Source organism: Dromiciops gliroides, chromosome 3 (assembly GCF_019393635.1).
Source record: "Dromiciops gliroides isolate mDroGli1 chromosome 3, mDroGli1.pri, whole genome shotgun sequence".
Classification (NCBI taxonomy): Eukaryota; Metazoa; Chordata; class Mammalia; order Microbiotheria; family Microbiotheriidae; genus Dromiciops; species Dromiciops gliroides.
The window spans coordinates 445,265,379-445,283,569 of NC_057863.1; the positions used below are offsets into that span (position 1 = coordinate 445,265,379).

General features: G+C 39.8%; 1 protein-coding gene across 1 annotated transcript in view; it reads right to left on the reverse strand.

Annotated features, from left to right (window-relative positions):
• The window catches only part of LOC122745646 (collagen alpha-1(XXVIII) chain-like), a 63,068-nt gene that overhangs the window by 16,025 nt on the left and 28,852 nt on the right, over positions 1-18,191 (reverse strand). The window contains exons 8-11 of the mRNA XM_043991045.1: positions 16,307-16,369; positions 6,576-6,647; positions 5,823-5,891; positions 3,962-4,033 (exon numbers count right to left, since the gene is read on the reverse strand). Coding sequence (XP_043846980.1) covers positions 3,962-4,033; positions 5,823-5,891; positions 6,576-6,647; positions 16,307-16,369 — 276 coding nt within the window. The remainder of the gene's footprint in view (positions 1-3,961; positions 4,034-5,822; positions 5,892-6,575; positions 6,648-16,306; positions 16,370-18,191) is intronic.

Sequence of the window (18,191 nt, forward strand, 5' to 3'; positions counted from 1 at the left end):
GAGGGGGAGGAATTAGGAAAGACCTCCATGAAAGAGGTAGTGTTTGAATTGAGCTTTGGAGAAAAGTAAGGATTCTAGGATATGGGAGCACACTTCAGACGGTGTCATTAACAGGAATAAGGAGGGCAGGAGCAGGAGCTGATTTGGTGAGGAATGGGTGAGCCCAGTTTTAGACATGTTGAGTTTGAGGTGCAGATACACAGGACATCTGGGTGGAGATCCAGGATGGGAGTTTAGGTGAGAGGTTGGGTGGAAATATAGATTTAGGATTTATCCACAATGAGTTGATAGATATTTATTTATTTTTAGTGTAGAAATATTGGGAAAGAGTAGTCGAGAAAGAAGGTTAAGGAAAATACCTTGCGGCATGAAGAATAGAACCCAGTGATAGAGACAGAGAAGGGGCAGTCAGAAAATCAAAGTGGTTCTAAGTCATGGAAGCCAAGCTACTCTCATTTGCTTAGTTTAAGTAATATTAAATAGGATCTAATAGTTGTAAAATTTAATGGAAAAAGTCATTGAAAAAGATATGTTTAAGCAGAGCCTGAATGATCATTTATCAGGAATATTATGGAGGCAATGAATTTACTAAACAATCACTAGATGATTTCTAGAAAGTTCTTTCTGACCTAGGGAATCTATGCTTCAGTTCATTATTTCCTATTAGATTACTGGTCAGAATCTAAAACTCAACATATCCCAAACTGGACTCTGTTTTCTCTCCAAATTAGTTTTTTTTTCTCCTGACTACCCTACTTCTGTTAATGACTCCTCCACCTGGAAGGCTCTCCCTCCTCACCTTCATCTCTTAGATTCCTTATTTTCCTTCAAATTCATATGTACTAATGGGAATTATTATTTACAAGTGTTCTCTGTCAGTACAAGCAATAAAACACAAAGGTGCTTCATTATTTGTTTTTTATTTTGGTCTGACAACCTGTACCAGAAAGATGTGGTAGCTTCATGCCACCCTAAAAATTAGAATATCCATGTTGGTGGTTTTGTGATAAATAAGATAAGACAGGCTGTGTTAGGTGCCTATTAAAACTCCTACTATTTTTTTTCTTAGCTTTCTTCAGAAAGATAAAAGAAAGGAAGACATGTTGGCCACAATTAAATGAATCCAACTCAGACCTTTTTGGTTTTGAACCCAGAATATTCTGGGTAATATTCTGGCTGTGCTGTGGTGTGCACTGGGAAATGTAAACTATGTAAAGTCAAACCCAGTTTAATACATTAAGTTCAGTGAGCCACAAGAAGGAAGAGAAGCTTCCACCTGCTGCTAAGTACTTTTCTATGGGGTTTCCCCAAGGGTTCTTTAGCTTAAAGTGTTGATTCTGTCTCATTGACTCATAACTAGGGCCATGGGGAGATAGTTAGATATAGATCGGTTGCATTGTTAAATGTCCCAGAGTCATTCCAAAATCCAAATCAAACCTTGCTCCATCTTCCTGGTCTGGATCACCATATAGGGAAATGTACTTCCCCCTCATAGTTAAGCTCCATTTATTTTCCATTAAATGGATGGCAACCATCCAGGAAAATACCCCCTCTTTTTACTTTAAATCCTTAAACATCTCAGCTTTTAAACTGTATAATTATAAAGTATTCCATGTTGAAAACTAGGAACTTTATGTTGGTCTAGGTAGAGTAAAAACAACTTCTTTGGGGCAGCTAGATGGCACAGTGGATAGAGCACCGGCCCTGGAGTCAGGAGGACCTGAGTTCAAATCCAGCCTCAGACACTTAACACTTACTAGCTGTGTGACCCTGGGCAAGTCACTTAACCCCAACTGCCTCACTAAAAACAAAAACAAAAAAAACTCCAAACAACTTCTTTAAGTTTTTGTGAATCAATATGAATGGTTCCAAAGACACATTTAATAACTGAGCAAATAGATTTTTTTTTTGAAACAGCCACCCAGCTCTGTATATCATTGTACCATAATTTTCTGACAGTCAAGGACCTGAAACCTCTGACATCAGTATATACTATGGTAGAGGAAAGGTCTCAGAAAATACGGTCAAGGATATAGCTGTGGCTGACCCTGTGACAAAGATTCATCCCTGCCAATCCCTTTAAGGTTCTTTGGTGACCCAGCATGTGACTTTCCTAGGTACATATACAACACAAAGAAACACAAGTATAGACACTCAGGGAAAGACATCCAGAAACATCAGGCTTCCCCAACTACATTGTCGCACTATGACAAGGTCCCATCTACATCTTCCTTTCCTTCCAATAAATATTACAAGCTCTAAATCCCACCTTCTATAGGGAGTCTTCCTTAACCCCTCTTAATTCCAAGTGTTTTTCCTCTTTCAATTATTCCTTTTTATCCTGTATATAGATTGCTTTGTAAATATTTGCATATTATCTCCTCATTAGATTGTAAACTCCTTAAGGGCAGGGACTATCTTGCCTCTTTTTGCTTCCCCAGTGCTTAGCACTGTGCCTGGCATGTAGTCGGTGTTTAATAAATGTTTATCAATTGATTGTCTATGCTTGTGTTTCCTTGGATGACCATTTGTTGTTATGTTGTAAAGGGGATTAGTGTTCAGGATGTATTGGACTGGATGGCCTTGGAAACCCCTTCTACCTATCCAAGCCGGGCGATAAGACAGTGTCAGCAGATTGTCCTGACGCTGGAATCAGTGGAGTAGAATTGTTTGGAAGCTGGCCCCTGGTTGTTTGCGATGGGATCCGTAGACTTTGAGTGTGCAGAGCAGCATTAATGTTTGGTCTGCATTTAGGTGTCCCCAAGAAACTGGACGATATATATTAAGCCTGTCAGTATGGTTCCCCAGAGATTGCATTATTCCTTTTTAGGTGAACTTCTATTTAGGTAGCATGGGAGTCATTGAAAATTAATTCAGCACGAGAAGGAAAGAGCCCCCAGACTGTATCCAGGCAGTTGATCTGAGTGTACAGGAGAATGCAGTGACGATCCCAGCAGAGTGATTGTGGCATTCAGGGAGTGGGATAATAAAACCTTGGCAGATGTGAACTGACTGCTGTAGTCCCAACTCCCATAGTCTTTGTATGTGAAAAAGAAAGTTTTTAGAGTCAAGATGCAAACAGACCTAGAGCCAGAGTCTAAGAATGTGTAGGTAAGTGGGTCCATGTCATCATTACTGTTTTGTTTTTTTAATTAAATTGAATTGGAGAGAAAGAAAAGCAATGTGAAGTCACCATAGTGTAGTGGAAAGACCACTGCATTCAGAATCCTGGGTCCAGCGTTCAAACCCTACTTGTTCTTTTTACCATTCATCTAAGCAAATCATTGGATCTTTTTGTTTCTCAAATTCTTTATTTGTAAGTGGAGGGAGTTGTACTAGATAATCTCTTTTACCTTTGCAGGAAAAAATCCAAGATCCTCTGATAAGGGATATTCTAGAGTTAATCAGGTTTCTACTCATGAGATGTTTTTAGTATCTTTTTTTTTTTTTGTCAGGGCAATAAGGGTTAAGTGACTTGCTCAGGGTTACACAGCTTGTAAGTGTCAAGTGTCTGAGATTGGATTTGAACTGAATCCAGGGCTGGTGCTTTATCTACTGTGCCACCTAGCTGCCCCTAGTATCTTTTTTGTTTTTCAGGGCAATGAGGGCTAAGTGACTTGCCCAGGGTCACACAGCTAATAAGTGTCAAGTGTAGTATCTTTTTTAATATCCATGAATGAATCCAGCATCAGTGTTCATGGTGGACTTCCTGGGGAAACAAAAGGCCAAAGGGTCTGTTGATTCTTCCTCAATTAAAATCCACAGACTCAGAGAGGGGAATACTCTGAAACCAATCTGGGTTAAGTGATATAAAGCAGTGAGTGTTCTGGCTACTGGTTCATCAATCTACCTGCAGCTATTCTAGTTGACAGTCAATGATCATATACAAAGAAAATGACACTGACTTGTCACAGCACCAGCCATTATATCTATTGATTTGCATGTAAAAGGCAGAAATTACTTTAGATCCTGTAGTCCAAGGTGCTCCTGTTGTTCCTGGTAAGTCATGCATGCCTCTCTGACCTTGGTTGCCCTAAAGGAATGAAAAATCTTTGTTAAGCATTAATCCACATTTTTTACAGAAATGGCAATGTACCTATAGCATAAATAATCATTCAACAAGTCAGCTACAGGGTTTGGAGGATGGAGTGCTAGACTCAGAGTCAGGAAGAATTGAGTTCAGATCCTACTCAGACATAGTAGCTGGATGACTATGGGCAAGCCACTTAAATGCTCTCAGCCTCAGTTTCCTCATCTGTAAAATGGAGATAATAATAGCACCTATCTCACAGGGTAGCTGTGAGGATGAAGCAGTAACATATATTAAGTGTTTTGCAAACCTTAAAGCACGATTTAAATATTATTATTATTAAACAAAATACAGAATGTTGAATAAAGGATACTAATTTGAATGGCAATACTTAGGTACTTGTTTTAAGATTAATATAGAAATATATCTCCTTCTTTGAAAATTGGCAAAAAATGTAAATTATAAGGTCTCAATGGCCCATATTAAATACACCCCTCCCACACATACCCCAAAGGACATCATGCAGCCATTAAAAAACTTTGTTTTTTCTACATGGAGCCAGTTTATCTACCTATATATCTCCATACACACAGACACACACACACATATACATACATGTATATGTATATATACACACGGTATTAAATGAATGAATGTTAACTTTTTATTTATTTACTCTTGAATAGAAAAACAGCAGTAGTCTTTGGAAAATCATGCAAATAAACTCATAAATATGAGCACAAACTAGGAAAACAGCCACTTTAGGTTTCCTCACATTCTCCCAGCCATTAAGCCTCCATCACTCCTCATCAGTTCCCTGACTGATGAGTAATGTGTGGCTGACATCCAAGACACACAGGCCTGATTAATGGCCTAAGTGTAGAAAAAAGGGGCTGAAGTCTGGCTTTGTGTTATAACAAGATGCTACTCAAAAGCACTCCTTACTTCTGCCAATGTACAATATATGTGTGCCCTGGATATTTTTAAAGGATAAAGATGGAATAGATTGAAAGACTGATAAATCTTGAGAATGGAAGGAGGAAAAAAGGGAATGGATATAAAATAAATCTGGTGATGTACAAGAGTGACTTCTTTTCTTTTGAAAAGTCATCCTGTAAAAAAAAAATAATTCTGGGTTTTTTTTAGAGGATGAAACCCCTAGAGCACAGAAATGAGGTTAGGCTCAGTGGGAATTTTAGGGGTTGGTACACAATTGATCAACACAACAGCTTTTCCCTTGGATAGATTCTGAGTTCTTTCCTTGAATTCTTTTGGCTTATAATTTCTAATTTCAAAGGCTTTGGTTCTGGAATATCTCCTCTAGACCAGTGGTTTTGGCCACCTTTCCTTATGAACCTTAAGAACATAGCTTTTTCACTCAGTCAGTTTGCTTAACAGAATAACAAGGTGTATTGCACTTAATAGGTTTCTGAGCCTGAGACTCAGTTGAGCCATCAAACTTCTGTTGTAATGGATGTGTCAGTGAAGTCTGCAGACCCTAGACTTACAACCTGAGCTATAAGTTCATTCAGATGGAATCCTGCCTTTGGTGAGGATCTTTTTGCTTTTCACAAAACATATTGTAAATGATGGGGGAAGGAGAAGAAGAGGGAAGGATGAAAAGCCACTCAATGATAACCTTTTTTAAAATATGTGATGGTATTTTATATCTAAACGCTGAGTCCGATAACAGCTGGCCTCCTTTAAGTCATAGGCATGTAAGAAAGTCATGACTAGCTTTCATTTGGGAGACTTATATGGGAAGACTTGAATTTTAGTAAGTGATTCTTACCTTTTCCTTTGGGATGCTGATACCTGGAATAACACTAGGATCTTGGACAGAAGGTACCCTTGCTTCCTTCTGCATCACAGAAAAGAATCTTATCATTCTGTCAGGACTTTTTCATTAATTTCCTTGCAAAGGATGTTAGTCAATATCCATATTCTTTCATGGGGACCAACTAAAAGGATTTTAATGTCTCAAAAACATCTTGAAAATATTTAAAAGCTCATTTTAAAATTATTATTTGTTTCTAATCCTACTTCCCATAGTATACATGTAGAGTAAAATGCAGAGATAACAATTTTAACTTTTAAAAGTATAAGAACTAAGGGGGCGGCTAGGTGGTGCAGTGGATAAAGCACCAGCCCTGGATTCAGGAATACCTGAGTTCAAATCCGGCCTCAGACACTTGACACTTACTAGCTGTGTGATCCCGGGCAAGTCACTTAACCCCCATTGCCCCACAAAAAAAAGGAAAAAAAAAGTATAAGAACTAGGGGCAGCTAGGTGGTGCAGTGGATAGGGCACTGGCCCTGGAGTCAGGAGGACCTGAGTTCAAATCCAGCCTCAGACACTTAACACTTACTAGCTGCGTGACCTTGGGCAAGTCACTTAACCCCAATTGCCTCACCAAAAAACCAAAAAACAAACAGACAAAAAAGTATAAGAACTAAGTTTTTACCAGTTTATGTGAATATGCCTGGCACATAGTAGGTTCTCAGGAAATGTATGTTGATTGATTGATTGATGTTAAGGACCAACCTTTTGTCCTGGGGCTTCAACTTCTCCTGGGTATGGAGGCAGACCTCTTGGGCTTGAAGAACCAGGTTCACCCTAAAATAGAAAACATCTGATACTAGTAATGCCAAAATCTCTCTTCCTGTTGCCATCAAAACACATTAATTACTCCCTTTGCTTCTGAGGGAAAAAAAAACCCCACCAAATAAAACATTTCCCTTCTTTACTTTCCTGGACTCATCCCTTTGGCCATGTTTCGCTTCTTAATTCTTGGCAGCATAAGTGGCTCCCAGCAGGAAATCTCTCTTACCCTTATATTAGTGGCATAAAGAAGCTGTTGAAGGGGTGTTTGGGACAGCCAACTCTATCGCCCTGACAAGCCCTATTCACTCCCTTCTTAATGCATGAACAATTAGCCATATGTAGATCTGTAATATTTGTGCCTAGTGCAGATGGTGGTGGGCAGAGAACTAGATTGACCTCTAAAAGGCACTGAGGGAAAATCAGCCAACAGAGTCCCAGACTTTCAGGGGAATGCAGACTGACCAGCTCCAGTCACCTTCCATTCCTGCTCCCGCTCGGGTTACCCTCCCTGCTCTATTTTTAGGCTGCTTGAATTGAGGTATAAACAAAGAGATATTGAATCTTATTCTTCTGTTTCTGCATGAAGGGGAAAAAGATTCTCTCCTCTTACCCTGTAATGTAAGTCCCCATTTGTCATGTGTATGCAGGTTAATGGCAGCTACCCTATCAGGAAGATAATTTACCTTGTAATTTAATATATAAGATTAACCAATAAAGGCTTTCCATTTTCCTTGAGTATGTCTGTACTATTGCCCATTTCAAATGTGTTATTGGGTAGCTAGGCTGTAATAAAACAGACTTGGACTTTCTGGTTGAACCTATATCAAATGAACCATTCCAGAATGGCTAATTTCAGCTACTTTTTACATTCAATGGAAAAAAAAAATCATTTCAGCTTGGTCAAATAGTACTGTCAAGTTAAGAAACAGCCATATCTATATCTATATCTATATCTATATCTATATCTATATCTATATCTATATCTATATCTATATCTATATCTATATCTATATCTATATCTATCTATATATCTCTCTATATATATCTTCCTAACAATGTCCAGATTTATGTTCTTTAGTACTACCCCAAAGTTGCTTTTCTGCAGAAATACATGTCATCTCTGTTTCAAGCCATGGTCATAGAAGAGTGAAGACATTTAATGCAGTTTTTCTGTGTTAGAAACAAAAGAACCTGCTTGATATGTTTTACGATGATGAAAAATACATCTGTTGTTAGGTACAAACCTGCAAATCTTGCAGAAGTGGTCTCTTAAGATACTCAAGGCCACTGACTGTCTTACCCTCATGCTATCTGTGAGATAGGGACAACTGTCTCCCCTACTTCCTCCCTATCCAGGCAAATCACACAAATGTTCTTATTTTACTTGGGCAACTGCATCTGTAATCTCATCCCAAACCACTCTCCTCTTCCTCAGTTTACCAGAACTGTGCACTTTGATAAGAGTACTCTATGTTTTTTTTTGTTTTGGAAGCATCTACCTATTCCTGACCTAATTAAAGCCTCCTAGCTTCCCATCCCTGACATGGCTCCCTTAGCCTATATGTCATTAATGATCACTCATGCCTTGTTCTGAAGAAAGAAGGAATCCCGCAGGTACACAGCTGTGAGAAATAAATGCAAGCATCTCACCCATGATAGCCACAGTGTGGTCCTTTACAGGGGATGCCTATTCAGGTACAGGTTGAACAAGAAGGCCTCTGATTTACTTCTTTCTCTTGATTCTGTGGGTGCTGGAGTTGGAGTGAAATGACCTAACTTTATGATTTCTTTTACTTTTCTGGGGAAATTCTGCAGTAACATAATGTTGACTCATTTAATGGAATTTCTGATATGATAGTTTATGTTCAGAGTCATATTCATTCAAAAAAACCCAAGCCCCCCAATTTACTCCCAGGCTTCAGAATATTTATGAATTGTTCTGGCTAATTCCCTGGAACAATAGCGACATCCCCTGGTCAACTTTCAAAATCACACACTTGTATATTAAAGAGTTGGTTTCAGTTTCCTATATGAAGGCAGAAGTATGCATCTTTTCATCAATACTACTTAACGAAGCTTTATCCAGCAAATCTAAGGTCATTGCTAATAAACAAACACTTGTACATCGAGGCATTAGTCTTTCCCCAATGAGCTTGGCTGTCTTCCAGAGTGATTCTAATACAATCACTAGGATTTTATACCTTGGGATGGAATCCTTTAATCCCTTTTTGTCCAATTACAGCTGTTTCTTCTGATAGACCCTGATCACCCTATAGAAAAAAAAAAGCCTTTTAAAAATTAAAAAAAAAAAGATTTTGCAGCTGTATTTGAAAGCATAGTTAGACTTATTACATGTGTATACACACATATGTACATAGATAGGTAGCTGTTGAGTTGTTTCAGTCATGTTTGACTCAATTTGGGGTTTTCTTGGCAATGATACTGGAGTAGTTTGTAATTTCCTTTTTTTTTTTTAAACAGGTTTTTTTTTGGGGGGGGTGAGGCAATTGAGGTTAAGTGACTTGCTCAAGGTCACACAGCTAGTAAGTGTTAAGTGTCTGAGGCAGGTTTTGAACTCAGGTACTCCTGACTCCCAGGCTGGTGCTCTATCCCACTTCACCACCTAGCTGCCCCGTAATTTCCTTTCTTTTGTTTTTTTAGTGAGGCAATTGGGGTTAAGTGACTTGTCCAGGGTCACACAGCTAGTAAGTGTTAAGTGTCTGGGGCCAGACTTGAACTCCAGGGCTCTATCCACTGTGCCACCTAGCTGCCCCTGTCATTTCCTTTTACAGCTCATTTTATAGGTGAGGAAACTAAGGCAAACAGGGTTAAGTGACTTGCCTAGGGTCACACAGCTAGTAAGTGTCTGAGGTTGGAGTTGAACTCATGAAGATAAGCCTTCCTGACTCCAGGCCAGGCACTTTGTCCACTTCGCCACCTAGCAGCCCTGTACACATACACACACACATAAATCCATATATTTTTTATAAATAACCAAATCAGCCTATGATTTGGCCACTTCTCTAGTTTTTCTTTCTTTCTTTTCTTTCTTTTTTTTTTTTTAGTGAGGCAATTGGGGTTAAGTGACTTGCCTAGGGTCACACAGCTAGTAAGTGTTAAGTGTCTGAGGCTGGATTTGAACTCAGGTACTCCTGACTCCAGGGCCGATGCTCTATCCACTGCGCCATCTAGCTGTTTTTAAATTTAAAATTGTTAAATATTTATTTTCAGTTCTAAATTCTCTTCCTCCCTCCACTCCCTTTCCTACCCATCCAGAAGGCAAGAAATATGATACTCATCATACATATGAAGTCATGCAAATTTTTTGGTATATATTATATATTTATCTACATATGCAGGTATTTTCCGTTCCCACCCCCAATAGAATGTAATTTCCCTGGAGGCAGAGATTACCTCATTTCTGTATTTGTTCCCCCAGTTCCTAGCACAGTGCCTGACACACAGTAGGCACTTAATAAATGCGTGTTGATCCACATAGAAATGAATACATTCTTATAAAAATAAGTTTAGTTTCTTCCATGTAAGGGGGAGTAGATTCCTGCTGAGTAGAGAACACCTCCTTTGCCAATGTTTAGGCACAGATCTGCCAAATTGTGCTCCAGAGGGCTATCCCTGCCATTTAGCTTAGGCTGTGACTGTGGGGAAAAGGCCGGTGGTGGTCACCTGCTGTTTTCTGGAGGTGAGCTGTCTAGCCTTTTAGCTCTGTGCAGGTCTTTGCTTAAGTATGATGGTGTGAGCATGGAAGACCAGGGGTCTTCCAAGATCTGAGGACTTTTCTGCCAGTTGCCAGGAGCTGCCCCATGTGGAGAGTAGTTTCAGGTGACAGCCATCTAGGGCTAAATAGGCTGTTTCTGTCCTTCTCTGACCTAGTAAAGGAGCTCCGGATTTGGATTTAGGGGATTAGTTTAGAATCTGCCACCTCCTGTTTGTGTGAATTTTGGCAAGTCACTCAGTCTCATAGGGTCTCAGTCTTCTTATTGGTAAAATTAAGATTAAATGACTTGTACAGTATTACCTACCTTACAGGTTTGGTGAGGGGAAAGTGCTTTGTTAACTTGAAAGCACTAAATAAAGCTGGGCTTTTTCTTTAAGGAGGGAATTGTGCTTGATATTTATTCAGTCCCTCCCTCAATCTGTAGCATGCTTTGTATGTAGTGGGTGGCTAATAAAAACTTGCTGAATACTTGAGTGAACAAATGAATCAAATATCTAACTAAATTAGAAAGAAATATGTTTATGTAGAAATGGGCTCCTGGTTCTGGTCAGAGGGGGAGAAAGGAAAGAGAGAGACAGAGAAAGAGAGAGGGATGAAGAGAAAGAAAGAGATGGGGAGAGGGAAAGAAAAGAGAGGGAGAGAGCTAGAGAAAAAGGGGGAGGGAGGAAGAGAGAGAGGGAGGGAAATAAAGAGAGAGAGTTAGAGAGAGAAGGAAAAAGGAGAGGAAAAGAGCTAGAGAGAGAAAGAGGGAGGGAAGGAAGGAGAGGAGAGAAGAGAGAGAGAGAAGAGGGGGGAGACAGAAAGGGAGAAAGAGAAAGAAGGAGAGGGAGGGTAGAGAGGAAGGGAGAAAGAGAGGAAAGGGGAAGGAAGGGACACAGAGAGAGGGAGGGAGAGAGAGAGAGAGAGAGAGAGAGAGAGAGAGAGAGAGAGAGAGAGAGAGAGAGAGAGAGGGAGAGAGAGAGAGAGAATGAGAATATTGGGAGGGAAAATTATTTGATGATGAGGAGGAAGAGGAGACTCTTCCCTTCTCCTCATGATTGTGGGGTCTCTCGGAGAACCCTGAGTTACTTCCTCTGATAGAACAAAGGCTCTTAGAATCGGAGAAGGGAAGATGAGGAATGCTCCTTGGTCACCACGGATTAATCCAGGAATACATGGATGAGTGAGGCAGTGTGGGAGGGTGGACAGAGGGCTATTTGTGGAATTGGGATGAACTGGATTCAAGTCCTATCTCTGATACATCCTGGCTGTGTGACTTTGGGCAAGTTATTTAACCTCTTAGTGACTTAGGTAACTCTCTAAGAGTTTAAGTTGCAGAATAATTGCTGATAGGCATTTGTATGGGGAGGTTCCTTACTGGGAGCTCTTTACACAGATGAAATCACAGGTCTGGGAACCCCTATCCCCCCCAAAAATACATGGGTGGGGATGAAGCCCCTTTCTGCTTTAATCATTTTTATCCATAGTATTCCCCCAAGGGGACAGATACAAATTGTTAGACCTTGTGGGAAGTGAGCACCTTCCATTTACCTCCTCTAGGGAGTTTTCAAGGATGCTGTGCTACCTCTCCCCGGAAGTCCTCAATTGAGAAAGCTGACCTGGGCAAAGTCAACACTCAATAGTCTAGACCAGAAAGCCTTCTATCCCTCTGCCTAATCTATTGCCTCTACCTGGCTGGAAACTTGCCCTTCTTACTTTAACTGTCTCTGACCCAGGTCCTTCCTGAGGCCAACTTGTGTCTGGACTGGCCTTTAATCCAATTCAGATCAACAGATTTTTTTTTTTTTATTAAGGTATATACTATGTTCAGGACACTACGCTAAGTACTTGGATACAAATACAAAATGAAAAACTGCCCCTGCTCTCAAGAAGCTTACGTCCTATCCAGACAGCTAGGTGAGGCAGTGAATGCAATGCTAGATAGACCTGGCTCAGGAAGACCACAGTTCCACAAGTCCAGTCTCAGACCAGCTGTGTGACCCTGGACAACTTAACTTAAGGGCACTTCACTTCTGTCTGCCTTATTTTCCTTTTCTGTAAAATGGGGGTACTAATGGCACTCACCTCATAGGGTTGTTGTGAAAAATGTAAATCTGTAAAGTGCTTTGTGAATCTTGAAGTTTTATATAAATGCTAGTTATTATTCTATTAGGGGACAGAACAATTATACAGATAAGTAAAAGGAACATAATTTGAGAAGGGAATAATTATTAACAGTTTGCTCACTTGGGGAAAAGACTTGTAGGAGAAGTCAATTATCTTTTATTTTTTCTTTACTTTTCATAGCAGTACTCTGTCAATTTTCTTCCTACTATCTTACCCTTCCTTCTTGATCTACTTGGCTGGATCTTCATCCATGTCAAGTACAGTAACTGTGGTATACCCCAAGGTTTTCTCCTGGGTCCTTTCCTTTTTTTCCTTCTACTCTCTCACTGAACTCATCAATACCCAAGGGTATTGACTTCCAGATCCATATATCCAGCTCCAACTTTTCTCCTGAGCTTCAGACTCATCACCAACTGTCTAGCAGACATTTTGAGTTGACTGGTAGGTATCTCAAACTCAACATGTTTAAAACAGAACTCATTATATTTCCCCCCAAAATACAACATCATCCTCCACTCCTCACTATTACTCATCCAACACAGGTAGGTGCTCTACTGGATAGAGCCATAGCACCTGGGCCTCATTTCTTTCTTTCTTTCTTTCTTTCTTTCTTTCTTTCTTTCTTTCTTTCTTTCTTTCTTTCTTTCTTTCTTTCTTTCTTTCTTTCTTTCTTTCTTTCTTTCTTTCTTTCTTTCTTTCTTTCTTTCTTTCTTTCTTTCTTTCTTTCTTTCTTTCTTTCTTTCTTTCTTTCTTTCTTTCTTTCTTTCTTTCTTTCTTTCCTAACCTTCATTCAAGGCACAGTTCAAATGTCCCCTTCTTGCAGAAAGTCTTTCTTGGTTCTTTGGGCTAGTAATGCCTTCTCCACCAATGTCACCTTCTTATCTACTTTATCTTTTCCATTAGAAAGCAGGCTCTTTAAAGACAGTGACTGTTTTCACCTTTTCTTTGTGTTCTCAGTGCCTAGTACTGTGCCTAATACACAGTAAGTGTTTAACAAATGCTTATTGATTGATTAGTTGAGGGGGCACAGTGACTGAGTTGGACCTTGAAGGAAACAAATGATTCCAAGAGGCAGAGGTGAGGAGGGAGTGCATTCCAGGTATGTAGGACAGCCTTTGCAAAAGTCTGGAAAGGGGAGATGGAATGCTAAGTTCTAGGAGCAGCGATGAGGCAAGTTTGGCTGGAATGGAGAGTACACAAAGGGAAAGAACGTGAAATAAACCTGGAACCAGACTGTGAAAGACTTTGAATGCCAAGTTGAGTTTATCTTTTATCCTAGAGACAATAGGGAACCACTGAAGACTCTAAAGCTGGAGAATGATTTTTTGGGGGCAGTTTTGCGGGGAGGTAAGATTAAAAAAATTAAAGACAAACAAGGAGGTTATTATAATAGTCCAGTGGGAAGGTGATGAAATCCTGAACCAAGATGGTATCTGTGTGACTGGACAGAAGAGGCCAGAGGTAAGAGATGCAGTGAAGGTAGTATCAGTGAGAATCGGCAATGGATAAGATATGGGGAGGGGGGGAGTGAGGAAGAAGCAAGAGTCCAGGATGCTTGCTTACATCTGGCTCTCAGCAGCTCTCAACCTCTGGTGCCTGTGAAGAGTCCCAGAGGAGAAGGCCCTCAGGTGCCTCTGGCTCCTGGAGGCCCGACTAACATCAGCCGGGCCTTGACCTTGAGGACTTCAACCCTGACCATCCAGTCAGGTTCATGATGGCTGGAATTTGGAGTTAGATCTTTTAAAAGGCAGTACAGGGGAAATGAATAACCAATACCCTGTAAAATTACTGGCATAAAGTAGGTGACATCATCATACTGTTAGGAAATAGAAACAATTCCAGTTAGAGGTTTTTTTCCCCTGCAGTCACCAGGGTACAACTACATTAACAAAACAGGAAATGTCTGAGGACAGAATTTGTGCTCCTGGAGCTAATAGGGAACAAGTTAAATTGGTGATACTGAAAATTTCTTAAGACTATAACAGTCAATCATTTAGACACGAGGATAACAATGATGTATGCTTCCCAGGTAGCTCCCTTCCCTAAAGGAGTTACGAAGCAAGCCTAATAACATTATGTAGGGTTTATGACTAGAATTTCCTAATGAGAATAAACAGGTTTTTTTTTTAAAAACAAAAAAATGGGCAGGAGTGAAGATCATTTTGTATTCAGTACCTTTTAGTACAGTTGGGAAACTGCAACAAAATTCATGAAGCAAAGGAAAAGGTTTCTTAAACTCCCCTCCCCTCCCCCAAAACAAAACAAACCCCACCACAACCTGTGACCACTTTCTTTTATTATTTTTATTATTATATAATACATCGATATATTATATAATAATATATAATAATAAATATTATTATATTTCTTTTACTTTGAATATTTCTAATCCAGTTCATCTCCAGCAAGCTTGTGAGCTGGGTTTACTGTCATGTTAGGGATTAAGCTGGTACTCAATGATTCTGGGATTCTTTGCCTGGATAAAAATATAGTAGGAGATGCTTGGCATCGCTTCATTCCTTTATGAGAGAGAAAATCATGCCTTTATCTATACCCTGAAATGGCTGCCCACACCCTGAGTCCATGCACTAATGAGAGCAGGGGTAATCTCTCTTTTTTTTTCTTTTCTTTTTTCTTTTTTTTTTTTGGTGAGGCAATTGGGGTTAAGTGACTTGCCCAGGGTCACACAGCTAGTAAGTGTCAAGTATCTGAGGCTGGATTTGAACTCACGTCCTCTTGACTCCAGGGCCGGTGCTCTATCCCCTGTGCCACCTAGCTGCCACCACCCTTTGTTTTTGAAGAGGACCAGTGATATCATGGGTGATGTCTTGACTTGTGTGTGAATTGGATTTAAGTGGAGCAAAGTTGCACAAGGTCATCAGCCTTACTATCTTCCAGAATCACTGAAGTTCAACGGGAGGATAAAAGTCAAGATGACTGGCAATGGCCTGAGATGCAGTGGGTGACCTTGATATCTTCAATCTCTAATCAAGCTCTAGGCATTCCACAGTGCCTGCTTTAGCCACTTTCATGGCTGTTGGAACAAATTGTTTTCATCCACTCATTCCAAGGAATGAAAGAGTGACCTTCCCTGTTAGACCTCACACAGCACTTTGTTTTTCTGCTCTTATATGTGTCTGTGTAATACCATGTCTATGAACAATTCTTCCCTTAAAACTCCAGGAATGGGAAGAAGTTGGTGACAGATGTCAGATTTGCTGACCTAGAGAGTCTGAAGGGGATGGAAGACCTCAGAGAGGTGGCTGAGGGTATGAATCTGAAGCCCATTACCTGTGTGACCTTCTTACCTTCCCCTGGCTAAAGTTTCCTCTTTTTTAAAAAATGAAGGAATTTGACTAGATGGCTCCAGAAGTTCTTCTCAGCTCTTTATCTATGATACTAGCAAACTGAATCTGTTATTGGGGGGGGATTAAGTTATTCTGAGGGGCTTGGGTGGTATTAAAATTGCAGAAACTTGGCCAAAACCTGGTAGGGGGAAGTGGTATTTGCTCTACCTTTTTTGTACATGCTACATTCAAACATGTACAGTGTCTATGGTTCTATCATACTAACCTATTTCAGGGCCGAGAGCAGCCTAATACGAAGTTATTTACATAATTAAATTGTGACCAATTGCTGCCCTAGACAATCCTTACCCTTAAGCCTAGGAGCCTTTTCCCCATAGTACCCTGGGAGTCAGGTGGATCTTTTTGTTCTACTCCCTGGAATGATTTTTCAATGAATTCATTTTTCAGAAGACAAATACTCTTCCTACTCTCTCCTTTCCCTCAGTGAGAAGAACCTCTAGACAATGAGAGGAGAGCAGTACCTTCTCTCTATGGATTCCCATGACAGGAAAGCTGGAGGGTAGATGTTGGGATCCAACTTCACTCTGAAAGAGCAGAAACAACTATTATTTATCTCCTTTGATAGAAAGTCCCTTAAAAGAAAGGAAGGGAATAAGCACTCATAGAGGGACTACTATGTGCTGGCACTGTGCTAAGTCCTTTACAAATTTTATCTCAGAACCTGGTTCTTCATCTAAGATACATAAACATGGCCACCCCAATAGATTGCTTTGATCTCCTTTCACTTCAGAACTCAGGATTTTCCCAACAGAATCAATCACTTTTAGTTTCAACACATGTTTTCCTATGAAGAGGCAACAGAATGGTTTTGGACAGCTTATTGGCCATAAATCTATCCATAAAACACAGACCTTTTTGGTTGCTATTGTAAGCCAAGAATAAATTTTGCCTCAGTGCATCTTTTGTAAGCCCAAATTGATCTTGACAGTATATAAAATCATTTATACTTTGTTAGGGAACTGATGGATTTATTGCCCACCTTTTCCCCCTTCATGCCAATCCCTGGCTGCCCATGACATCCTTTCAACCCATCAAAGCTGGAGTCTCCCTGCATGACCAAGTCACATTTATTAAACAATAGTAACCCGCAGCCCCATGTTTGGTTCAGCAGAATTACTAAAGCTTCTAGACCACAAATGATGCATATTAAGTGAAGAAATGATGGCAATGACATGAATGGTTCTCTCTTGATTTCAAATTTTCCAGCTCAAGCCAATAAGAGAGAGGTAATTTCTTCTTGTCTTGACAGCTCCTTCATGCTTATACTCATTTTTCATTAATGTTGCATGTAGCCCAACTTTCCATCCTCCGAAGAGGAAAATGTTTGTGGGGAAGTCCTCCTGGTTTTTCATGGAAAACAATTATCTTTTATTCTGTATAAGAATACAAAGAGATGTCTTATATACAGCTGTCTAGAAATTACTCCATTTGAGGAAAAGGACTCAACAGAACATTTATAGGAATTCGTATGTTGTGCTCTTGGTAGGGGCATACAATGGATGTAGGGAATGGATTTTGGCTTAAACTAATTTCATTCATTCATTCATTCATTGATGCAACAAATATTTACTGTGTGCTTACTGTTGCAAAGATGCTACATAGTATGATTGAAAAAATACTTGATTAAAAGTCAGATGATTTGTATTAGTCTATAAAAAGGAGTCTTTAATCAAAGGTTTGGCCCTTTCTTCTTTTCTAAAGACAGATAAGAGTGTGGTAGAGATATAAAAATTGCATGTGCTCTCATCTATGTGGTTTCAGAAGAGAATTTTTAGACCCCAAGTTCCTGGTTCCACCAGATCAACTTCTTTCAAATGTATTTTGAACTGAATTAATCCAGAATAGTACAGTGACATAGGTGGAGTATGTCTCAGGTTGGAGGACTTTGATCAATAGTGTCAAATGCTGCATAAAGGTTGATGAAGACTGGGAAAAGATCATTGAATTTATTGATCAGGAAGCCATTAGTGATTTTCAAGAACATAGTTTCAGTAGAGTGGTAGGGACACAAAATAGATCACAGGGGATTAGTTAAGGATAAAAGTGTTTAGTAGGAAGTGGAGTGTTGAACATAGAGCACTTATTTATGAAATTTGGTTGAGAAAAGAGATGAAGGAATAGAACGGTAGTCAGAGGAGACAGCAGGGTTTCTGTGCAAGGATCTAAAAAGCTGTGCTTTGAAGAAATCTCACTAGTTTAAGCTACTATAAAACACAGTACTCAAGTTCAATTCCAATTGTTAGAGAGTTATTAGATACAGGAGTGATTGACATTGGGATATGACTGGAAGCTAAAGAAAAAATTCCTGCAATGGGTACAAAATCTAGGGACGACTTATTTCTTAGG